At 36.1% G+C, this 27877-nt stretch overlaps 1 protein-coding gene across 1 annotated transcript; it reads left to right on the top strand.

Annotated features, from left to right (window-relative positions):
- Nucleotides 1-25791, top strand: LOC146735712 (testisin-like). Its single transcript, XM_085506025.1, has 5 exons — nt 1-208; nt 6333-6689; nt 7298-7419; nt 23980-24123; nt 25642-25791. Exons 1-5 carry the CDS (start codon nt 1-3, stop codon nt 25789-25791), a joined length of 981 nt encoding a protein of 326 aa, XP_085362151.1.
- The last annotated feature ends 2086 nt before the right edge of the window (nt 25792-27877 follow it).

Below are 27877 nucleotides of genomic sequence, written 5' to 3'. Positions count from 1 at the left end.
ATGTCTACTTGTGTTAACTTTGATTCTGACATGGTTATGAATATGAGTAAACAACAGTTCCTTGCAAATACAGCACATAAGCAGCGGTTCATTGATATCCTGGGAACTGAACTTGAAGTGAATGGAATCAAGGTTCGACATGCTGAAGAAGATGCAGATGACCTTATAGTGATTGCAGCTGTAGACTCTGCTAGACAATGCACCAATGGTAGTTGTATGTGATGACACGGACTTGTGATAATGAAACAAACCCAGATCCTGGTAAGATACAAAGATCTGCATTAACAAGGAAGTCAAGTTGTTATTAAAGCTACATCAAGGTTTACTCAGATTTGTGTTTGGTTACACTTGTGTACTCTGAGAGTTTGGACCTGGGTCAATGAAAGTTATCAGATTAAGGGATAATTTGATGAGCCAATTAATGAACACATTTGACAGACTAACAAATCAAAGTGAAATGTCTTCAAATATAATGCAATTATTAAATCAGTTTCACCTGTGTCAAAAGAATATTGTGAGTACTGATTGGATCGATAGATGTTATAAATAGACTCCCTGGTTCTGGTTTACAAACACACTCCAGCATTTGCAAGCTACATTCTTACCAAATCAAAATGCAGGCAGACAAAATAAAACACCATCTTGTTTGTTATATTGAATGGGAATCATTTATAATCCAGATGTATTTGGGTAACAACAGTGCAACATGGTTACTCGTAGAGAAATACATTAAAAGTACAGAATTATTTAATCCTCTTGTGGAAAATGATGCCCATGGTTTCTTGTGATTATTTTTGACATATTAGAACAATATGACGTAAACAGTAATTATATGCATGTGCATACTTTACAAAGTATATTTATGGGTATCTATAATAACACATATAAATCAAAATAATGTGCATAACAGAATGTTAGACTTGAACCATTTAGACTTGAATCATTTAGCTATTTTACAACTCCCTATCAGGTATTCTAGTAATAATGAACCAGTTTCTATTTCAAATTGCCTTAATGATTATTTTAGTGAAGAAATATTGCATGAATATCAAAGTTCATCAAAGTTCATGACATAACATCACAATATCAACACCCCTCCCTCAAATGTATAGCTTAGAGTAATATTTGGTAGTAAGAAATGTAAATTATGTTATAAAATTTCACTATTTCAAGAATTTTTAAATTAAAAACTCAAGAACAACTTTTTGTCCTGATTTACCTTTGTTGATGCGCCCCCTTATGCACTATAAAGAAAATATCAGAGCAGAGAAAACGTCAGAATACGGAGAAATACCTTCATATACAAAGCTGACAATACCAACGAGAAGGCCTCCTAATACACCCTGAATTCAAAACGAGAGATCCTCACCAAACCAGACGGGAAGTTATCAAGAATTAATTGTTCAGTTCTATGTTATTATGATTTTAAATAAATTCAAGGGTCATATTCCCATTATCATCGATATAATCTTGGTTATACTATATGTCTTGTATACTCTGTTGATGTCAGTTGCTGGTGTGTGCTATTTGTGAAAAACAATTTTAATTTTGTTCAACTATATGCTGTATGATACACTAATAAATCACAAATCTTGTCAATTATATCTGAATATCAACCACTGGTTATTTTCAGTCATCTTGTGATGTCTAGTTGTTCAGCTCCAACGTGTAATATCCACGGTTGTTGGGACTCGCTTAAAAGCCATGTGACAACTTCCATTTAAATTCACACCTACCAAATGACAACACACCTACAAAGTGACGACCCTCACTGTTTTTGCTATAATATATATTAAGTAAGGTACGCTACACGTTATATTAAATCAAATTGTTAAGTCACATTGTGTTTGATGTTATTTCTACTTCTTTATTTAGACTATACTATATTAAAAGTTCATCCAATATAGTCATCAGAACACAAGTTAATCCAATAGAGTCCTGGAGTAGAACGTGGGTTCAAATTTACATATTTCAAATTTGGAATGTTACAGGGATCCTTCTGAGGTATATACACCATTTATATGAAAATGAATTATGTCGATTACATTTCAATTAACTTATATTTATACTTATAATACAATAACAATTTCGAGAAAGTCGCAAGAGCAAAATGATGAGAAGCAAATAATGAGTGCTCAGCTACATGTATGTGGTTCCACATCGGAGATGAAATCATCCACCCGAAGTATAATTATAGCCACTTTTATAAAGAATATGAATGGGGAGGTTTCTACTACAGACTATAAATGCATTGTATAGTTTTGAAACAAATCTCAATGCAACCAATGTATTTCTCACATGGTCAGTTGATGTTGCTTATGTGGGGGTAAGAATGTAAATATATTGGAATAAATTTCTGATTACGCACCAAGATAGTTTACGTATATAATTTAAACTTATGTCTTGCGCTTTGATGTTTCAAAACACGTAAAATTCAGATAAGTTGTGTAATTGCAATTGAAAGAACGTGAATGATAATGTTAGTGAATAACGTTAATTCCAGTTGTTTACACATATACAACACTACAAACTACTTTATAATTTAGAGAAAGGCAGAATTGATAGATTGTTAGTCCTGTCTAAAAAATTCTGGCAGGAAAACTTGTGCGATTTGCTATCACTGCATGAAAGGAAAAAAACGACTTCAGGTGTTGGTACATTTCACAAAAATAACGGGAATCTGCAGTGGAGACTTATTTACGATACCTACCTTACTGGTGTAATATGGTAAAAATATGGTCCGCCAGAAATCGATAGCTGCCTTGTGTTTATTTCAAAATTATGAAATTCCTAGTCCTATCTAAAAATGGCTAAGGACTCCATGCCAGGAACACTTTTCTGTCGCTAAATGGGATAGGTTAAAAGCCAAGGTATACTATACATACGCTTCTAAACAATAGGGATTATTTGCTTGAAAGTCACGCTACAGTAAACAGCTCCAGCCAAGCTCCGGTAAAGACGTATTTTCTCAAACTTACAGATCGATGTCGTGCCGAAGTGGATGTATGTGACTGTGGATAACACAACAGTTAGCATTTATGACAATAAATAGTGTACGAGTTGAGATTTTGACAGATAATTGTCAAAAACAAAAACCGGGAAAAGAGACGCGCTACTAAGCGTGAATAATTAACTGCTGTCAATCACGTCACGTGACGTTAAGCTGCTGAAACAGGTGGTGGCATGCTTTTCTCATTATCACATAGCTGATTCAACGAAGAAAATAAAAATTTTGTTCGCAAATTTAAAAAGTTACCACAGAGAGTACGAGCCAGAAATACCCCTGGTCGTGTTTTAATGAAATGAATACTGTGTTTAGTATTGTTTACTGTTACTTGGTAATAAAAAGTGTATCCCGGAAATAGCGCAGCATATGATGGTAAATGTAACAGGAATGAGACTCGAAACAGACGATCTTTAAAGTTGCCGATAACGGACCAATAATGTTACATATGACTCGGTACGAATTAATTTACTGGCTTCTTCGTGGCTCTTTTACAGTTGTTTAAGAAAAATGGCAAAATCGTGCTGTAAATGTGTACCCATGCGCCGGCCCACAGTAGGTGAACAAATGACTAAAACTATTTATTTCAGAAAATACAAGTTCCGACTTTCCTTGTCTGACCGGCCTCGTGAAGAAATGTAAATTAGTCGGCATATGTATAGCAGTTTTATTTTGCGTTAAAAGTGGTGTGGTCATCAGGTTTTTGCACGCAGTGATGCATCGTCTTAAATTTGTTATCTTACTATTGCCACGTATTAGTAGCATCATTTATGCGAGTGAAAGTGTATACGCTGAACATTGAATATTTTTTATTGTTGACGGTAGCGAGCTTGACAGCATCATAAGCATGCGTGCATCGTGGCCATCTTCGTGGTGTCGAAGGGTGGCAAATAGATATGATACGTCAATTCTGCATTTCAGATGAACGCCATTGTCCGCATCCTTTATTCTATGTTTTTGTTATATTACCTAAAATACTGCAAATGGAAGTGTGCATGAAATCGTGGGAGAAAACGGTGTGCATTGCCTTGTGATAACTATCATAAAAGTGATTGACAGGTCATACTTGTTTTCAAATCTGGAATGATATTTGAAATCTACCAGGTATGCTTGTGATTTACATAACAAAGGGTGTTTACAACTTTGGAATGGGAATTGAAATCTACCAGGTGTGCTGTTATTTGAATAAGAAAGGAGGTTTATGATCTATTGAGTTGCCTACCTGACCCAGCTGCTAGCAAGATTACATTCTGATTGGCTTATATGGAAACCCAGGTGGTGTCATTGAATCATGGCTATAAATTTGACAGACTGAGGACATTTTAGGTGTAGCTACTGCGATATTGTGAATCAGGTAATACAGGATTCAACCATCATTCTGTGAGACTTGTATGAACTGCTTTGCGATCTCCTGCTTTCAGCGATGTCCTCCAAAATACCAGCCTTCCCTTGCAAGCAATCCTCCTGTATTTCTTCGTTGTTGTGTTGCAGAATCCATTGACTGTCGTATATTATTACATCCTGAAACTGTGAGTTATCACCAATGCCCACTTACCTAAGCAATCCCCTATATTAGTGACTTTATTCGTTGTATTTTATGTGCTTTAACTCGATATTTTGTGTATGTATTTCATTTCCAGTGCTATTGTCTTGTCTACCCCATACTAGCAGTGAAAGAAGCCCCTGTCCAGTGTAAGTTCTGTGGGTGCCCTCTCGTTAGCGATAAGCAAGCCTTACACTGTGACAACCATTGTTGAAATAAATGTAATTTAAAGAAATGGTCAATGCCACATCACTTTGTAACACGTTTATATTAGCTTGTCATTACGGAATGTCTATGCAGCTCACGTCTGTTCTCTGTGGAAGCAAGTCTGACTGACCTGTTATATCTTTTGATGCTTATGGGTATTAGTGCTATCAGCTTGTGAATAAACTACGAATTTATGTAAACTTGGGCTAGACAGGTGATTAACGGGACTCATCAGCATAGCCACACCTCCAATGAACACGGGGCAAGTGAATTGGTTCTTTAAAACTTATTTGTGTTGCCTACCATACTAGCGTTTTTTTTTTCTTGGAATCTGGTGTGTGGGAAATCGAGAGCTGCCTTTTTTTTGTAAACAGGAAAGAACCATGCCTTAGAAGAGTCCTGGATAATAATTCATTATGGTAAAAAATATGTTATAAAAATAAGATAAAGATGATAAATATGGCCTATTTTAAATATGTGCTAAATGTTTACAACACTCAAAGAAGAGATCCACATTTCCTGTATCAAAATCATGATAACAACTTCACATGAACTGATGTTCTGCTGGACTTCAAAAGTCCAAATGGAAGGGAAGAAGACAAATACAAGTACCATGTTTTACGTCGTTCAATGCATGTGTTCAACAACCAGTCGTGTCCCAACAACATCCTGTCGCCCATTGATAAAGATGAACTTTTTAAAATGTTGTTAATTACCATTCAATTTTACATATTGTTTACAGCGCACATTGTAACTATGAATTTAATTACTTTGTGGTGTAACATATTTGAAATTTGTTCGTTTGCACATGTTTCTGTGTGTGTGTGTACGTATATGCGTGCTTCATGAACTTTACACAGGTGAGAATGAAATCATAATTATGTGCGCTTAATAATAAGCATAACTGCGTAACAGATTTGACATACGCGTTGGTTTGGTCGATTGTTTGCTGGTTATGTATTTTCATATAACATAATACATACGCTGTTGCATGTGTAATTATGCATACGTGAAGGGTGAATTTAAATTCCAGTGGGGTCAACCTATATTAAACCCTTACACCATGGGCTTTCTTGCTAAAACATAATAGGCCCCTAGGGCTGGCAGCATATTGGCAAATCATATCCCTATTGCGGACGCAATGTAAATTTAGTACACCTTAGAGCTGACATATTGAAGAAAAAACGCCCCTATTGCAGACATATATTGAGAACATTCTCTGCCGTTTTTTGACTCAAGTGGAGTTTGATCAACTCAAACAAGCTTCTGTTGGTTTCATTCGTTTTTTTATGGGACAGCCAATTCGGGCCGAGGTGTATGGGAGTGGTTGTTGCAAGAGGGGCCTACAGAGGGCGCAACAACCTTTTGAGTTTTTTCTTTGGCGCCTATTGCAGACATTGGCATTTTAAAGGAGGCTTATTTAACTCACGCACCGGCCCGCTTTAGAAGGTGAAAAACACCGTTCGTTCCCGCTAAATTTGGATCGCACATGGGGTAGTAACGGCATATAGAGTGACCCCCTGGGATTTAAATAGCTTCACAACGCTCGTAACTGAGTATGTAGTGTCTTGTTTTTAGGAGAATGCGGTATTGCACGAAGAAGACCTAGAAGAATAATCGGCGGACAAGACGCAGAAATAGGGGAGTGGCCCTGGATGGCTGTGCTATATCACACGATCAAACGCACGCATTTCTGTGGAGGAGCTCTGATATCAACAAATTGGGTTGTGACAGCTGCGCATTGTATTAATTCAACACGTGTCAACACTAGTACGCTAACGGTTTACCTCGGAAAACACGATTTAGATATAGTTAAAAGTGGGATTAGTGTGGACGAAATTATTGTGCATCCTGATTATAATCGAGCGTTTGATGCAGATATTGCTCTTATTCGATTGACAGAACATGTTGTTTTCACAGAAAAGATCAAGCCAGGTATAGTAAATACGCAGTAAAATTTTATCATGTCACCTATATACATCTATGCAATACTTGGCGACAACTCTATATATTTGGTAACAATTCCAGAAACTCAATAACTAATAAACTCAATGGTTTGTTAACATCGAAATATAAAGGTGCAAATACAAAAGATAATTGTATGATAATATAGTTTATTGTATCCGGGTTGAATGCATTGCCATGAGACCAATATCAAATAGGGCGCGGTGTAACATCAGTCACCCTTTAGCTAAAATGTATACGGCGATATTATTTATTAATTATTCAAACGTGTCAAACGTGTTTTTTAAGTGTTTTAATCGTATTCACTCAAATATGAATATTTTAACTACAATACAATATTAAAAAAATATCATCAAATCAATAAAAATTATCACTGAAATTGATATAAGAACGGATAGTTAAATCTGCAGAAACATAACAAATATCATTGCTCATTTATTAATTTGTCATTCAATATTCATCCATTCTTGTCAAACTTACTACTCACCTCTCTAATCGAATATGGCATTAAACCTCTGAATAATTTCTATATTTATAATACCAAGAAATGTTTTGTTAAATATGTTTTATAATTGTAGTGTGCCTGCCATCAGTTGAAAAAGCTGAACAGTTGCTTCAACCAAACACATATGGTACTGTGATAGGATGGGGTGAAACTGGGGAACATAGACGATTCGACACACGTAATATACTACAGGAGGTAAGATTGGTACTACTTTAACAAAAAATTCGTAAAGGAAAACTAACTTGATACTCAAACAAATGTTAGGGCCATAGTTATTGAATCTGGATTATCTTGATTGTTTCACCCACACAGTTTTCTACAGAACTGAGTGAATGATAATTGATATGGAATTATTAACCATAACTTTATAACCATCTCAACCAAGATGTGCACATTCTTCATAATGTTCATCATCCAACCAACTCCACATTAAGTTTTACTGGTTACCAACTAGATGAGATTGAGGGATTGAAAGAAAAAAAATGCAAAAAACTACACAGTCACAGGCAAGAATGTATGCCCCAAATAACAGTCGGTGTAGCTGATGGAATTCTAGCTGACAGAAATGCAGTAAAATTGCACTCGGGTAATTGCCATCTGTTTGAAAGACCAGGCAAATCCTATTCTGGCAAAATTGCGCACGGAATTCGGTCTGAGTACAGAATACTAGGCAACAATGCAATGTTGTCAACTAGAGCGCCCCAACGATCCTCTCCTATATGATTATTATTACCTGCACTAGATTGAAGTAGCGTTCAGTGAGGTATGAAATTAAATACGGTGAAACTAGTGAACGCTACCCCCAGCAAACGCCGGAGAAGATACCGAACCCTATTTTCAAATAAGCATAACTCTTATATTTTAGTCAATTTAATAAAAAAAAATAGGCAAACTGTTCCTTCATTTATATGTATATTGAACATATAAGTGAGCTTTTCGTTCTAAGTCGTTAGTATTAGCTTAAAGCGGGGGGGGGGGGGGAGTCGTCACCTGCGCATGCGTCAGATGGCCATTGCGTGTCATTGTTTACAACAAGCGTTTCTTTCTAGCGTGTGTTGTTATCGTCGATTGGGACTCAATTCCCTCCCGCTTTAAACTAGTTTTAGCAAACGAGTTTTGTTTTCGACATTTTATGCAGTACACTATTCACAAATGGTTTAATTATTAATATGCAAGACATATAAAGGCCAGCCAGTACGTTTTTATCATAAATATCATTAAAATATGTGCTAAAAGGGCCCCGGTAGAGCTGATGACAGATAAAGACTGGTATGTGCAAATGACGGAAAAGTGACTGCTGTGCAATGGGAATCAATTCTCAAATCAATTGTTGTTAATAGTACGGTGACAAGTGTAAAATTAAAACATGCCACCAGAGTCATTCATAGTATCGTCGTTTTCTTTGAATGGAATAAATAGAAAACAATTATTTATTTGGATGTTAAAACATATATACAGTAGTAACTTTAATTAAATATATACAATTCTCTAATTGACCTATAACATACCTAAAATACATATTTAAATATACATATTTTTTATATCAAAATATCAAGCAATTTATGACATTATAAACTATTTTTCCCAATTTTAATATAAATTAGTCACGAACAGGGAAAAGTCATTCAATGTCTTGTTTCCTTTACTTTGTTTTTTTTAAATAAATTATTATAAATGTTAATTGACATGTACAGTAATTGTCAGACGTCGTTGTGTTGGTCTTGGCAACTATGAAAGATGGACATGGACTATGTCGACAATAATTTCAGCGACAGTCCCTCTGGCCTAATGTTTTATCAGTAAAATGATTTAAGCAATGCGTTTGCGTTTGACCTGGGTGCGACTTGCACAATCAGAGTCACTTGTAATGTGGTCGATACATTCGACTGAAGTGCCGACATCTATTGTCACGGTACTTTCCGCGATCTCTTTGTTCATTTAGATTTGTTTGTAAAGTCGAGTTTGAAGTTTGGCCTGTCTTCTCGTTATGACAAAGGTTACTGGATATGTTCATAATCTAGGTGTATTCCATCGATCGTATATTTGAAATAAAACGATTCAACATGTTTTAACATTCTAAATATTGAACTATAACGATCAATGAAATAGAGAAACAATTAAAAATGATATAATGAGTCGATGATTCATAAATCACAGTTACTGAATGATAGCCGTGTGCAAGTTAATTGACATCCTGTTCAAATGTGTGGACGGACGTTTCGGCCCCGGATGTTTCGGGCAAGAGATTCGACCAGGGCGGCATCACGTAATAGACTGTGTATTAAATATTTATATGAAAAACTGTATGCCGACATCACGTAATAGACTATGTATTAAATATTTCTATGAAAAACTGTATGCCGACATCACGTAATAGACTATCTATTAAATATTTCTGTAAACAACTGTATGCCGACATCACGTAATAGACTGTGTATTAAATATTTCTATGAAAAACTGTATGCCGACATCACGTAATAGACTATGTATTAAATATTTCTGTAAACAAATGTATGCCGACATCACGTAATAGACTAAGTATTAAATATTTCTGTAAACAACTGTATGCCGACATCACGTAATAGACTATGTATTAAATATTTCTGTAAACAACTGCATGCCGACATCACGTAATAGACTATGTATTAAATATTTCTGTAAACAACTGCATGCCGACATCACGTAATAGACTGTGTATTAAATATTTCTATGAAAAACTGTATGCCGACATCACGTAATAGACTATGTATTAAATATTTCTGTAAACAACTGTATGCCGACATCACGTAATAGACTGTGTATTAAATATTTCTATGAACAACTGTATGCAGACATCACGTAATAGACTATGTATTAAATATTTCTATGAACAACTGTATGTCGACATCAAGTAATAGACTGCGTATTAAATATTTCTATGAACAACTGTATGCCGACATCACGTAATAGACTATGTATTAAATATTTATGTAAACAACTGTATGCCGACATCACGTAATAGACTATGTATTAAATGTTTCTGTAAACAACTGTATGCCGACATCACGTAATAGACTATGTATTAAATATTTATGTAAACAACTGCATGCCGACATCACGTAATAGACTATGTATTAAATATTTCTGTAAACAACTGCATGCCGACATCACGTAATAGACTATGTATTAAATATTTCGGTAAACAACTGCATGCCGACATCACGTAATAGACTATGTATTAAATATTTCTGTAAACAACTGCATGCCGACATCACGTAATAGACTATGTATTAAATATTTCTGTAAACAACTGCATGCCGACATCACATAATAGACTATGTATTAAATATTTCTGTAAACAACTGTATGCCGACATCACGTAATAGACTGTGTATTAAATATTTCTATGAAAAACTGTATGCCGACATCACGTAATAAACTATCTATTAAATATTTCTGTAAATAACTGTATTCCGACATCACGTAATAGACAATGTATTAAATATTTCTGTAAATAACTGTATTCCGACATCACGTAACATACTATGTATTAAATATTTCTATGAACAACTGTATGCCGACATAACGTAATAGACTGTGTATTAAATATTTCTATGAACAACGGTATGCAGACATAACGTAATAGACTGTGTATTAAATATTTCTATGAACAACTGTATGCAGACATCACGTAATAGACTATGTATTAAATATTTCTATGAACAACTGTATGCCGACATCACGTAACAGACTATGTATTAAATATTTCTGTGAACAACTGTATGCCGACATCACGTAATAGACTATGTATTAAATATTTCTGTAAACAACTGCATGCCGACATCACGTAATAGACTATGTATTAAATATTTCTGTAAACAACTGCATGCCGACATCACGTAATAGACTATGTATTAAATATTTCTGTAAATAACTGCATGCCGACATCACGTAATAGACTGTGTATTACATGTTTCTATGAAAAACTGTATGCCGACATCACGTAATAGACTATGTATTACATATTTCTATGAACAACTGCATGCCGACATCACGTAATAGACTATGTATTACATATTTCTATGAACAACTGTATGCCGACATCACGTAATAGACTATGTATTAAATGTTTCTGTAAACAACTGTATGCCGACATCACGTAATAGACTATGTATTAAATATTTCTGTAAACAACTGCATGCCGACATCACGTAATAGACTATATATTAAATATTTCTGTAAACAACTGCATGCCGACATCACGTAATAGACTATGTATTAAATATTTCGGTAAACAACTGCATGCCGACATCACGTAATAGACAATGTATTAAATATTTCTGTAAACAACTGCATGCCGACATCACGTAATAGACTATGTATTAAATATTTCTGTAAACAACTGCATGCCGACATCACGTAATAGACTATGTATTAAATATTTCTGTAAACAACTGCATGCCGACATCACGTAATAGACTATGTATTAAATATTTCGGTAAACAACTGCATGCCGACATCACGTAATAGACTATGTATTAAATATTTCTGTAAACAACTGCATGCCGACATCACGTAATAGACTATGTATTAAATATTTCTGTAAACAACTGCATGCCGACATCACATAATAGACTATGTATTAAATATTTCTGTAAACAACTGTATGCCGACATCACGTAATAGACTGTGTATTAAATATTTCTATGAAAAACTGTATGCCGACATCACGTAATAAACTATCTATTAAATATTTCTGTAAATAACTGTATTCCGACATCACGTAATAGACAATGTATTAAATATTTCTGTAAATAACTGTATTCCGACATCACGTAACATACTATGTATTAAATATTTCTATGAACAACTGTATGCCGACATAACGTAATAGACTGTGTATTAAATATTTCTATGAACAACGGTATGCAGACATAACGTAATAGACTGTGTATTAAATATTTCTATGAACAACTGTATGCAGACATCACGTAATAGACTATGTATTAAATATTTCTATGAACAACTGTATGCCGACATCACGTAACAGACTATGTATTAAATATTTCTGTGAACAACTGTATGCCGACATCACGTAATAGACTATGTATTAAATATTTCTGTAAACAACTGCATGCCGACATCACGTAATAGACTATGTATTAAATATTTCTGTAAACAACTGCATGCCGACATCACGTAATAGACTATGTATTAAATATTTCTGTAAATAACTGCATGCCGACATCACGTAATAGACTGTGTATTACATATTTCTATGAACAACTGTATGCAGACATCACGTAATAGACTATGTATTAAATATTTCTGTAAACAACTGTATGCCGACATCACATAATAGACTATGTATTAAACATTTCTATGAAAAACAGTATGCCGACATCACGTAATAGACTATGTATTACATATTTCTATGAACAACTGTATGCAGACATCACGTAATAGACTGTGTATTACATGTTTCTATGAAAAACTGTATGCCGACATCACGTAATAGACTATGTATTACATATTTCTATGAACAACTGTATGCCGATATCACGTAATAGACTATGTATTAAATATTTATGTAAACAACTGTGTCACAATTTTTAGTTTTGTATGTTAGCTATTGACAGTTTAATGCTATACTGATTGTGTTCCCCATATAACTAGTCCAATATTGTGCCTGCGTCTACTGTATATTTTATTTGTACAAAATGTATTTTATAATGTGCCCTTGAGAATCAGGTGTTGTGTCTCGATATGTCTATGATTAAACATTGCATCATGGTGAATGTGTACGGTTTCTCGGTGAACTGGGACTTGACGCTTGTTGGGCAATCAGCGCTCGCGTTTCAGGCGAACTGGGAAGAGGGGTAAATTACAGTGCATGTCTCATGTGTGCGCGTGAAGAAAATGGCGACTGATCATGTCGACTGATGCAGTTGATGTCGGCAAAAAATTAACATTAGTTGTGATTCAAGGCTACTAACTTTAAGACTTTGTGGAACTGTTTCACATGCATCGGCGAGGGATTGAACGAATCTTGGAGGCAGTGTGATCGAAATATATGCGCTCAGAAATTTGTTCGAGTCAAAACGGCTGGACGATTGTGTCAGTACACAACACATCGCCGAGGGGAATGATAACATCTCGTTGATAACTATTAAATCTATGTTACGCGTATTGGGAATTTCTTCTTTACTGTCATAGAACAGGGATTTCGTACACAACAGTTTACGCATATTTATAATAGTAATTACGGAGGGCAATCTTTTACCGACAGATCACCCCAAGTCGAAAATTGATCTGCACTCATTTCTAAAAAAATGAGGTTTCATCTTCATTAACCCGGAAATACTCCGAAACTGAGGTAAATTTCGTGCGCCCGTTATTTGCTGTATTATTATCAAAACGTTGAGGCGTATCCCCCAAATCATATGGGAGGGGCATAGGCATGACTATCACCTCACACTCCTTGAATATTTCGTTTTTTATTGTTATGGGGATTTTAAACTTTATGTACACATTTTTGTCTGTACGCCGAAATGTCACTCTCGCATTATGGTAATAATAATAATTCAAATTTATATATGCTATATTAAAACTAAAATATTTCCTTTGTACTTTCTTTCTTTGTACTCTGTCACCAAGTTGTTTGGTTGGTTGGTTGCCTCCCGTGCCTCCCGTGCAGTTGGTTGCAGTATTTTACGGGTTGGCTTCGCTGAAGTTGTGTCGCTCTGGTCGTGGGTAGTTCGATGATGTCTGTTTTCCTGTCTTGTTGTTCCACCTCAAGTTTAGCGATGTCATTTATGTCGTTGCTTCGCTGATACCGTCTTTGATCACGCGAAGTACAAAGTAGCTTTCCACCAACTGCATTGCGCGTCTTATTTTGTAGGGAATAACTCGCTAGCTTCTGTGAAGGCACCGTCAGCCGCACCGATTTCAGCTGATTTCGGACCGTTTGATTCTAACACCATGTAACAGACTCATATTTTGAACTGTTGAGGGTAGTGGTGATACAGCCAGATATTTATTACCACTACAATCGTCACCATACGCCCCCGGTCCTCTTCTCCCTTAATACGCTGGAACCCCCCATTTTTATAAACGACAGACAGTGTCACCAAGTTGCATTGATGTTGTCATGACGATGCTATGGGGCGACGCCCTCAATGGCGGAGTCCACATGCCGTCATGGCAACGCATGCAAAGTATTTAGACTATTGGTTGAACGATTAACACTGTCGTTTATAAAAATGGGGGGTTCCAGCGTATTAAGGGAAAAGAGGACTGGGGGCGTATGGTGACGATTGTAGTGGTAATAAATATCTGGCTGTACTATACTGCTGATGTCTTAATGATTGAATGGTGCGTATAAGTGTCGAGCGATCCTAGTGTACCACTCACTGCCTTGCGAGTTACCCATTCCCCGTTACAACCACTTCCCGTATATTCAACCTGACGAACCATCCACACTTAACAACCCCTGATAGACGAAACCCGCACTGTTTACAACTCGCCGCTCTCAAAGCATTTCCTAACACCTTTGGTACGACTTACTGCAAGGGCAATCATTCTTGCAATAACACGTCAATCGAACCCACCTTACGATGTGTCTCCCTTTCAAGTAACTGTAACGTTTGCAGCTGCTGGACACCATCTCGAAACATGACATGCGTGGACCGCCGTTCATAATTCATTTCTACCCATTTAATAAGATATTCTTTTCTACCATTTCTTAGTCGCCCTTTAATAATTTTTTCGATTCCTAAATATCCGCTATTCTCACTATTCGACTCTGGGCCCTACAGAACCAGTTTCTCATTCAGGTATATAATCTAAATTGGGATCAATTTCTTCAGTAATTCCCGTTGGAGTGGGTTCAAATTGAATTTCTGTGTCCCCAACATAGGTATTCACAATTCCAAATGTGGGGTCTTCTCTAATTCCAACCTCGTTATTTCGTTCTCTACGTAAGGCCCCGTGTTTTAATCTATTCACGTGTACAATATTTTTGAATTTACGTGTTACTTACGTGTTGTAATCGAAAATTTACCGGAGACACTTTTCAACCGTGCAATATGGCTCCTGCCAATGGTGCTCCAACTTCTTACTTAACCCTGATGTTGTTTTAGGCATATGCAACTAAACAATGTCGCCAAGTTGAAAAGTGATCTCCTTCGGCCGTCGGTCAAAATAGTATGTCATTCTTCCCTGATTAGCTTCAATGCATTTCAAAGCAGTTTCATGGGCGACCTTTATTTTCTCTTTTAGTAGTTCCTCGGGGTATTTTATTCTCTCGGTCCGGTTCTAATAGTACTGTATCTATGGGCAACGTCGCCCGTCTCCCGTACGTCAAATAAAACTGTTTCCTGAATCGTTTCCTGTCTGGCTACGCTATAGCCAAATAATGCAGCCGGTATGAATACGTCCCAATCTTTCTGTTTAGAGTCGCAAAACATACTTAATACTTGAATTAATGTCTGATTAAAACATTCCGTATTCGCGTTACGATGTGGGTTATATGGTGTCGTGTTGGCTTTTCTGATTCCAAACATTTGACAGGTCACCCTGATTACTTCAGATAAGAAATTGTGACCCCTATCTGATACGAGACATCGCGGAGCGCCGTATCTACATATAATCTCGTCAAACAGGATTCTAGCTGTTGTGCGATGATATATCGGTTTCCCGCTCGACTTTCATGCACAGGTCCAATGAAATCAACACCGACCCTATGCCAGGGGGCTTCTGTCTTCAGTGGGATTAGTTGGGCCTTGGCACGTAACTTAGTAGATTTCTTGGTATCGCAGTCTACGCAAGTAGACACCCAACTGTGAATTTCAGAAACCATTTTAGGCCAATAATAACGCTGTCTGATTGAAGCATAGGTTTTTCAAATCTAAAATGACACACTGTAACTTCATTGTGAAATTGTTCTAAGACGCGATTTCTTAATTTATGGGGAATGACCAACTGTTTCACGCAATCCTGATCTTTACTAAATCTACCCTTGGGGAACCAGAGATGATACAACTTTCCATTTTCCATAAAATATTCATCCCTAGTACGCGCCAATATTCACGCTTTACGCGGTTAAGGTGGTAGGCCCTGTTTGTTAAATAATCTATAATTTAGCTTAATTCTGGGTCGGCCTGTTGCATTTCACTAACATTGCACCAGCCCGTGTTTTCAGGCGTTCTATCAACTGTATTCTCCTCGCAATGTACATCTACCGGTCCTTCATCGTTAATTTCTGGTTGGGCTCTATCAGTTATTAAGGATATTATTCCAATTAAGTCGTCATTCTCCTCTAATTCTGTGGGCATTTGGGGCTCTTCATAAGTACGTCTAGACAATGCATCGGCGTTTTGATGAATCTTACCGGGCCTATGCACGACTTCAAAATCATACTGTTGTAACGCAATGACCCACCTTCCGATTCGCCCTTTTGGGCTTACTAACCCGAATATATACTTTAAACTTGAATTGTCCGTTATTACCTTGAATTTCGCGTGCCCCAAATACGGGTCAAAATATTTAATTCCTACCACTACAGCCAATGCCTCTAATTGAGTTATAGGAAATTCCGTTCCGCCCGCCTGCAATATGCAATAACTCCCTCGCGTTCGTCTTGCAATTGCGATAAAATAAACCCGATGACTTGTCCAGAAGTGTCACAACTTAATATAAATGTTTTCTCGAAATCGGGGTATGCTAATGAAGGTGGGTTTGTTAATGCTTCCTTCAGCTGTTCGAATGCTCAGTGGTATTCTTCTGTCCACTCAAACTTTACGTTTTTACTTGTCATCGCGTTCAATGGCCTGGCTATTTTCGCATATTGGAACACTAACTTTTAATAATAATTGCAAATTCCTAAGAACCTTCCTAAACTTCTCATGTCATGTGGAATAGGGAAATATCTCATGGCTGCACATTTATCGGGATCCGCCTTTATGCCGTCCCTATCTATTGAATGACCAAGATACTTCACTTCCTTACACGTGAACTTACACTTTACCAACTTCAGGTTTAAATTAGCCTCTATCAACTTTCGAAATATTTGGTTTAGATCTTCCAAGTGTTTCTCAAAAGTATTGGAAAACGTGATTATATCATCGAAATAAACCAAACAGCTCTCCCAATTTAATCCCCTAAGCACAATGTTCATGAGTCGTTGGAATGAATGTCCATTTTCAGCGACTCCCATTGGACATTGGTTAAATTGATAATTCCCAGCATGGGTCATAAATGCAGTAAGTTCACGACTGTCTAATTGGAAATATCTGCTTTTTAAATCAAGTGTTGACAAATATTTGGGTTTGGCTATCCTTAAGGAGTCAAACAAATCTACAATTAACGGTAACGAATATGGTTCTAATTTCGAAATAGCTTTTAATTTCCTATAATCGACACAGAATCTGTAAGCACCCCCTGGTTTCGTAACCAAGACGACTGGAAAACATCATTCTGACACAGAAGGGGAAATTATAAATGGGTCAGGGTTGCCAATCAATCTAATGTTATGTTGTAATATCTTTGTGTGGCCCATATGACCGGCAATTTCTGCAAACACATCTCCATTCATATTTAAGAATTTCTTTAATGTTTTATTTTTTGTCTAAATCAGCTCCCGTCATGTCAACATTAAAAAGGTTTGCATTTTCATTAGGGTAATTATCATGCCTAAACTCATTCAGATTTAAGGGCTCTCTGTCTAAGCCAACGTCAATTATGCCAGTATCTGGGGTCAAGCAATGTATAATTCCAACCTTAATACCTCGGGGAATTTGAATTTCTGTGTCCAACAGATTCATTATTCTAATTGGCACTTTATTCTTCTGTATTTCGAAAATTCCCTTTGCAGTCAATAACCTGTACTTAGATAAATTATTCACACATCTAGTCTCTGCTATCACGCCATTGGGGTAATGCGACCATGTTTTACAGATTATAATTTGTTGCGTTTTCACGGGAATAGTGGTACTACTCTGTGTCTATATTGGGGATTTTGGTCTTAAGTGAAACTTTCGTGCTCAGAAATCAATAACTGGTTTACGTTCCCCAAGAAAATCTGTTCCTATTATTACATTACTTTTCGTATAGTCAACAATGTGAAAAGGAAACGTTACTTTTTTATCCTTCTGTCTTGACATAGATCCGGCCTCTGAGTGGAACTATCTGGCCGTTCACGGTACGTGCTGAACTTCGAAAGTGAGGATATATTTTACGATTTCTCAAGCTTGGAAAATTTCGCATGAAACTCTTTGAAATAACCGAAATTTCCGCTCCTGTGTCTACCAACGCCCAAAAATACCTGTCATTTATGTTAACCTTAATCAAACTACTACTATATATATCGGTTGATATTGAACACAAAAGTGGGCTTTCTACCATTTTTCCCCATGGATAGTTGGTCTATTTTCCGCCCTCCCTAAAATAGACTTTTCGGATTTAAATTGTCACCCTGTTTTTGGTTGTTACAATTTCTAGCAATATGGCCTTTCCCCCACAATTATAACAAGTTATATCTTTCAAATCCCTTTTTTGTACCTTTCTCCAAACATTTTTCGCAATATGACCTCTTTTGCCACAATTATAACAATTACCATCATTATAATTTCTATGGTTGTAACAGCCAGCTGTGGTATGACACTCCTTATTACATATGTCACAAATTGGGATTGAATTAAATTTCCTACCCTGATATGCAAACTTCGTTCCACCAACGGTTTGGTTTTCATTCATCCTGGGTCCCTCGAACTGCAGCGAGTTGTATACATATTGCGGTCGATGTTGTTGTAATAATTGTTCAGTTTCCTGTGCCAATCTCTCTACACTGAGTACAATCGCTGATAATTCAGCGCTTGTCTTTTTCTTGTCTTCTTCTTGCATGTGACAAACTATTTTACTTAGTCGAGTACTTTGCCGTGTTTTGTCAATGGTTTGCGGCCGATGCGTAATCACTTGACCCATAATGTCATTTCATAGTCCGGCGCGAAAATAACGCAATTGTTCTTCAGGTGTCTTATGAAGTCGGGAACAACGCGACTTGATACTTGCTGCATAATCTTCTGCAGATTCGTCGACTCCCTGTTTTCGCTCGGACAGTTCTCCACCATCAGCATTTTAAAACCTGCACTCTTTCTATCATCTAGTAGTTGATTAAAATCTGCATATGCATTAAATTTGTTGCATTCTCTGATTGTTTACCTTTAAACGGAGTCGGAACGATCCCCATGTTGACAGGTGTTGGACGATTTTGCAGGCCCTCGACAACTTCCTGTATCTCAACAACCGCCTGTTGTGTTATTCGCTGATTGCCTGCAATAGCTTGTGTCATTTGTTCAAGATGTTCTGTCAAAACCTCATGAATTATTTCCATTATGTGTGTTCTTTGTCTCGTTATCATGCAGTTTTTACAAGATGTCTTTTTTTGTGTTAAACACAGTGCCCAGGTTCTCCAACACGTGTGATGGCTAAATTTGATGTCTTTAAACCCTTCACTCAGGTACCCGGGAATCCGATATTCTCCACGTTGGACTAATAGAACACACAGAAGCTCAATTCGTGTCACCTTTGATTCTCCGACTGCTTCGTGGCCTGTTCGCCAAGACAGCTTCAAATCACTTTATTAACTTCTCAACTCTTAGCCAATTACAAGAGAATATAAGAGACTGTGATGCGTTGCCTCCAATTATATAACCAATCAAATGAAGTTTTTAACATGTCATAACACAATTGATTATTCGTTACTATGTTAGGAAAACTACGACTGTACTGTGAACGTCAGCTTACGGTACTGTAATAACATTCCAGAGTTGCCATCTATATCCATCATTCATTCCAGATCATGGCCAAATACCCCTCCAACATGACGCATAAGCTTGGAAATACCAAGTTCATAAGAAAGTATTGACAGATCTCAGCCATTCCTGCCATCTGGCATTAATCAGCCAGCCATTATCGGTGAATGTCATGGCAACTACCAACAAGCAGAAATATAAATGATGACAACACAGAGTGTTGTACCCTGACAGCAAAGACGATACATGCGAATGTTTCAGCAATTATTTGAAAACTAATCTATGAACAGTTTATAAATTTACTAATTAAAGTTGTCTTGTAATTTGTATATAATTTTAAAGCAATTCTGGATTCCGGCCGGAATTCCGGAATTCTGTGTTTTAGGGTTTGCCAAAGACCACGGCACAATGCAGAATTCGACGATATATGGTAATTGTAATATGGGTAAATAAATTACAGGAGATGATGTAGGGTAATTTCGAAAGGTGCAGATTTGTGCCGAGTGTACACCAACGAGGCATAACATGTACATGTTACAAGAACGATGCGAGAATCCGATCTTACACCAACAAACGTACCCCAGAAAAAACAACGACAAAATTTGTCAGGCATACTGTCACAAAACTTTGGTTATACTAAGATGTATCCAGGTCAGATGTTGGGACTGGGGTCACAGTGCCGGTCACCGTACATGATACACCGTCGCGTCTCAAACTTTGGTCAAACAAAGTACCACTGAACGTCAAATATCTACAGTTACAAGTAGTATGAAGAGTCAGACATCTGGTTTATTTCACAACTGGACCAATTACAGACCAAATTGTAGAAAACCGAAATGAAAACGTGGAAAATCCGTTGTTTTAATAATCCAAACTGCATTTCAAATGGCGTTGACACAGTCAGTAAAAGGTCATCTTTTGTTATGCTAATTTGTACGTTTACGCTGCTCTACTCACTATGAATATGTTTTGGAATAAAAAATAGTTTGTATTCAATTTGCATGTGCCTAGTACCTTATGTGGAACATATGCACTACAGTGGTTTAGTGATTCGATATAAAATGGCTGACTGACAGCCATCCTGTTTTTTGAAAATGTTGTATTTTGGACATGCTTTGTCAGTTGTCATTAAAACTTGGTACATAGCTCATACATGTTAGGATACATGTCCATGACGATTTATTTCGCAATTGGATCAAAGATGGTCGACTGGCGGGCATCTTGTTTTGTTTTTTATGCAGTATCTTGGACGTGCTCTGTCAGTTTTCATTCAAATTTGGCACATACATGTACTTTATACATGTTAGGATGCATGTCCATGACAATTTGTTTCAAAATCTGATCAAGGATGGCCGATTGACAGCCATCTTGCTTTTTGGCCTTACTACCATATTTCCACAATTTATGTACCATTTTCATTCGTATTTGGCACATACATCATACATTTCAGTGTGTTACATAATCAGATCAAAGATGGCCGAATAACGGCTGTTTTTATTTTTTGCCATATTACTACTACACGGAACATGTGTTTTGATGTAAATAAACAATCTGTTGTATACGTCACTTGGAACTCAAGTATCAAGGACACGTCCGTGGCAACCCCTCTGTTTTAATATGACGAGCACAAAGGGAACTTTCAAAAATTTAACGGGACTGAGTCATTTTCAATGACCTGTTTTAGTATGCATTCAGTGTGCAACTACATACTATTCTTATAAATATTCATGTTTAAGGGCCATAATCACGATCTTATTGTACATGCAAGTAAACCCTTTTTTTAGTAGTGGTATTGAATTATTAATATACTGGTATAATATAATAGCAATAACCCCCATCCCCCCCCCCCGCCGAAGTTGGGTATACCACTTGATATTGCACAATTCACGATATGTATACACCAGCTGCGGCTTGTGCATATATGTCGTGAATTGTGTAATATTTCGTCGTATACCCGCCTGTGGCGGATGGTTATTGTTTAAATAAGGAATATTTTGGAATAAGATAAGTCTGTTATCACATATCTCTCCGATATACACGAACAATATCATCTGACTGAAAGCTCCAGAAATCTCCACACAATATGCAAATCTATGCAAGAATATTAATGAGCTGAGAGCGTAGTACGGTGCCTCGTTTTGCAAGCAGGCTGGACTGATTGAAAACCATTCTTTTACTCCAAAATATAGTAATTAGCGACAAAATGGGACAACTTAATCGTTGTATGACGTTATAGCAAGGATTCCGCGAGACCTACTTGTTGGCATTGCGTAAAAAATCAATGTCATCAATGCGTCGATTTCAATACATTATCGGTCGCAACATAAGCTTTATTACGTTACTTTGTTAAAATATCGCACGATTTGGTATAATCTGAGTAAAAGAAAATATTCCTCAAATCACCTAATAATAACAACACGCTCTACTTTGACGCGTTTTTTGTTAATTTCACAAAATTACGGACCGTAAATGTTGCTGTGTCATGTTGCCTTGCTGATGTAAGACATCGGATGACTCATTATATCTTGCATCTATTTGAATAAAGACAATCGTTTCGAATAAAAACGAAAAACAGTGGATGTCACTGAAATAAAACCATTGACTACGGAAAAAGGAACTATACGTCCCTGTTAAATCTAGGTCATAAGTTAAAGTACGTGTCGGCGACATTTTCCAAATCACGTAATAATATTACACTTTTGCGTAGATATCATAAAATTAGGGGCCGTACGTATTGCTTGGGTCATGTTGCCTTGTCGACGTAAAACATCCAATTACTTGCAGTTTATTTTCCGTGAAACTTTTTTTGCACAGAAAACTGTTCTTGTATCATGGCCCACCCACGCTGAATCTTAAAATAAAAAACTTACTATTGTTTTACCATAAAATTCATCTTCAAAATTTCACGACTTTTGCTCAAACTACGGTATCATGCACAATATTTTTAGCCTAAAACTTTGTATACATTATCCATGTTTTCTATATTTAACCAGATTTGTTAGAATCTCATACAGACGTAGTTCCAATAAATTAGAATTGCCGAAACTATTTTTTTACATCACTAAATTTATTTCAAATGACAATAACACGTAAGGTTCACTTTTAACGAAAGCAATTTAATAACTGAATATTGGTCTTTCGTACATATATGTTATTCAAAATGTTGTGTAATTTTCTTCACTTGAGGCTAAGATATTTCTACTCTTGGGTGCACTGTGAAGTTGTGCTAAATCGAGTTAATTTTAACTTTTATGGCAGACAACCATCAAATTATAAATGACCTGTTTGGCATTCATTATTATTTTTTTAATGTTAAATTATTTCTATAGTGCTATCATTCACAATTGTAATATTTAGTGATGAAATATCGCTTTTGATATGGTAAGGCACAAGTCATATTACATCTCATCATCGTTATAACAGCGATTTACGAATTTTAAACTGGATAACAATAACTTTCATGGTACAACACACTGACTTGAACACAGTGATTTAAACTCATGGTGAACGAAAAGTTCAATTCACAAAAAATATCACCATGAAAGTATAGTAATATTTATGCTGGTTTATGAGAAATCATCAACCTCCAAAACTATAAATGCCCGTTCATCGACGTGATCAGATGCTTAATTGACATGAACTAGCATATAACTCGTAAGTGTAAAATAGGAACAAATATCACGATTTAGTCATTAGCCACTTCTAGGTCGAATTATTGTTTGTTAATTCAATTGTAAGGTGACGTGACGGAACACGTGACAGCGATAACCACTATCAATATGACGGGCGTTGAAACAACTTACAAATGACGCACTATATTGTAGAACAATTTAATAATTCCACACCGAGAGTTAACATGTGTTTCAAAGTAGAATGCTATCGTACGACTTTGGACAACAACATGCACGTACTACCTTGCATTAACGATGCACAATGCACATTCTAAATTTAATTCTCTCCACAGGTTGTCTTGACAACACGTGATAGGGATACCTGTCTTGACTTTGATATAAGTGTCACTGATAATATGTTTTGTGCAGGTCCACCGCCCGGACAATATGGAAAGGATTCGTGCACAGGAGATACTGGAGGACCATATATGAGCAAGGCAAGAATGTTTATATCATATATATGATTGCAAATATGGCCAACAGTGGTCTTATATGCATTTTAGTTATTAGCTGTAACGTGTTATAATGCATCACAAGCGTTTTAAGTAAATCACATTGAATATAGAAAAACGCCACAACGCACGCATTATATATTTATGCGTCGCATTTTAGTATATTACGGGGTCCAGGAGGTTTGCATTTTTGACGATTTTGAATCTAAGCATATGATCCCATGCTAACAATCCCCTCATTATAGAAAATTAGTTGCATTGACATGGTGGAACATACATTATACGATTACATCTCACTTTATGGGATCTGGCTTGGAATATGAGGCTAGATCTTTTTCGCATTTAACTACACAATCGAATGTTAAAAGTGCTCAACTAGTTGTTTCGAATTAAACATAAAAAAATAATGCCAAAATAATAGCAATACATGCACTGTTTAGTGCAAGGACATATATAATTTGGAGCAAAAGGTATTAGTTCAACAGGTCGTTGTTTAGCGTAAAGTTAAAAACGCAAATTTTACAAAGATTCTGATGTTTAATTGGCTGTAATGTCGCGAGTACAACAATTACCAACCTTTCCCATTTTAGTATTAAATTAATTTAAGTCTGATTCTTCAAAATGACCAAAATATAATGTGTTTGTTTACAAGTGATAAATATCTGGTAGTATATGACATTCTACTATTGGAAATGTGTTTATTCTATTTGCTGCATGCAAATATATTTTGCATTATTTGTCCCAATAAGCTACATGGGACGCTATGAATCAGTATGTCCTCGGGTCATCCCACAGGATAGTATTAATATAGTGTACAATTAGAGGGAAATATTTTTTCCAAAATATACAACACAATATACGCATCTTCATTCTGACTATTTGAATTTTTCTGTCATTGCTCTACTGTAACAATAACTAAATATGGTGTTAACAATCTGCAATATACTGACAGTCTTCAGAATTGAGTAACATTTTAACAGTCTTGAAATTGAATGTTTTGAGCACTTGTTTATCTAGGGAATTGAATTGTATGGTCTGGTGTGTGTTGAGAAAACAAAACAAGCAATTCGTTATAAAATGAATGAATAATGCTCTTGAGTTTTAACTTCACAACACTTTCGAAAGTAGGGCGATCACTCCATTTTGCTCACTCGTGGTGTTTCATTATAGTTCACTTTTCCGTAATGGGAAAGAGAACTTTTGGATTAGAGAATTAGCTACTACCATGCCTTATAGTTGCAACAACATCAAAGATATTGGCAGTCTCTCAAATCCAAGGTCAATGTTTTCATTGTATATATGAAATAAGATATCTACCTGACACGATTGGTCTTGAGGTTCATATATCATTTTCCTGTACATTAATTGGATAATAACTGCCACTGTATACAATGTCTAATTTATGTATGCAAATGTACTTTATCACATGTATATTGCTATACATCTATTGAACTATTGAGTTTAGATGAACGGATAGGTATTTCAGTGCTTTTTATTTTACAGAGTGGTAATCGGTGGTATTTATTAGGACTAGTGAGTTGGGGAATCGGATGTGCTCTACCAAACAAGCCAGGAGTATATACAGCTGTACATAAATTTCATGAATGGATAAAAGGCATAATGCACTATGGAGAATTTTTTGAAGGTAATTAAGTGTAAATACTTCAGGAAATTGAAAGTACATGTACAAGATTATGTCTTGTTTAAAAGCTAAATATCCACTCCTACCAAACTTGAGATTGGCTTATCAATCATACTGGATTATTACTTAAACTAATTTATATTTTGAATTATCTGCCAGGAGAATTGAAATTGGTAAGAACTGCATGTCATATATCGAAATGATAACCTGGGACCCTAACTATGATTCGGGTTGTATTTTTTTCATTAGGTGTTTGGAAAATGACATAATTATTTTGCTATATGTCGGTATGAAGAATATTTACAACAATAGGTTTCAATTGAGTAATATATTTTCAGTATTACACTGGGGCGACAATAACAAATAAAAAAAGTTACTTAGCATTAAAACTATTTAAGTTAATTTAAAAGAAGATTCAAAATGCTAATAAGCAACACAAGCTGGTACATCGCCTCTGGAATTTCGTCAATTTTTTCACTTTTGAGGACAAAGTCAATCTAAGGTTTCAGTGGTTTCATTTGCCCGTTATTTATGTGTTTAAGGCCGATTTTTGGTTGCTTTTGTATCTCTGTGTTGTGGCATTCGGCCACGCTGGTACCCAAGATAAAAAGTCAACTTATTAATTCATTTGCTGAATGACTCGCAAACATGTTGTGCAATGTGAATCAATTGATAGCGCCACTATTATAAGCTACGTTCAAGCTATTTCTGAAACTGTTGGACCACAACATCTAGTGACAGCTTCTCAGGTTATTGTTTTTCTTGATTCGGTTGGCTTAGTTGAGCAAATCCGATATCAGCACTATTGGCAGTAGTTGTAGCTAGCCGCTATTCATTCAGGCACCAAATTAATATTATCAGGAGTTCCATAATTTATTCCAAACGAAATACTTGAAAATAAATTGACCCGTAATAGGAAAATATTGATTAGTCTGAGCATTATACCACTGGCATGCAAGAAACCTGAATTGTGTCACGTCAAATATTTCTGCAGACATGTTTATATGCTATGCGAATAAGATAAACTTGATGTAGTTGTTATTGTTACGTATGAAGAACGTCCTTATCGAATATATTTGCCGACATATGGTGTTACAAAAGAGACACATTCAGAGAAATTGCAGAGATAACATTTTCTGTGTCGCCCTTGTTGATACCACTTTGACTGATACGCCTAAAACGATCAACAAAACACAACTTCACATCTCTCAAATCACCAAAATTGACATGCAAACTGAAACTGGCATTGGCATGCGAGCAGATATCATATAACCCGATACAATCGAGAAATCCCCAAAACGTACTGAGGAATGTTCTGCAGCAAATGTCAACTTTTCTTTAAATATAACTAAACGATCGGAAATAAAAACGCTAACCAAAACACAAAACCGAATAAAACTAACGTAACTGACATATGTGATGAAAATTGTGGCGATAAAAATGTCAAGTTGTTGTAACACTAATATTAAACACTCAGTTGTTAGTTACTATAACTACTATATTACTGGGTTGTTCTTTTTTCACCCTTGACAAATATCAAAGCTACGACAGAGTACGTACGAGGCTGTCGTTACACTTATAAAAGATAGAATTTGTTTAATTTTTTGAAACCTAACAATTCTAGCGACTTTTATGTACTTCAAGAGACGTATACAAAAATATATGATGAACCAGCATGGCATGTTGTTTGGCGTGCGCCAATTTTTTTTTTTTCAGACACAAGCATACACTCATTTGGTGTGGCTGTTTTAGTCAGCTCAAAGAAAAAGGTTAATGTCTTCAGCGTAAATAATTTCGTTGAAAGTCGACTAATTCATGTTCATGTCGAGGTCTATAATTCTCGTTTCTGTATGGTAAATGTTTATGCTCGCACGAGTTAAATTGTTAAAAGCGTACTAAAGGGTTTGAACACAGACACAATAATAATGGGTGTCGACTACAATTGTACGCTAAATTCTGATATTAATAGTCGTGAGCAACATACACTATCTTCATTGTTTTGTTAAACGTTCTAGTACGATTCAAGCTCAGTTGATGTATGACGACATGCCAATCAAAACATGATACACCTGAAATGCAACCACGGCTTGACACTTA

Source organism: Saccoglossus kowalevskii, chromosome 12, assembly GCF_978046115.1.
Source record: "Saccoglossus kowalevskii chromosome 12, keSacKowa6.1, whole genome shotgun sequence".
Lineage (NCBI taxonomy): Eukaryota > Metazoa > Hemichordata > Enteropneusta > Harrimaniidae > Saccoglossus > Saccoglossus kowalevskii.
This window is presented reverse-complemented; position numbering and strand designations above follow the sequence as displayed.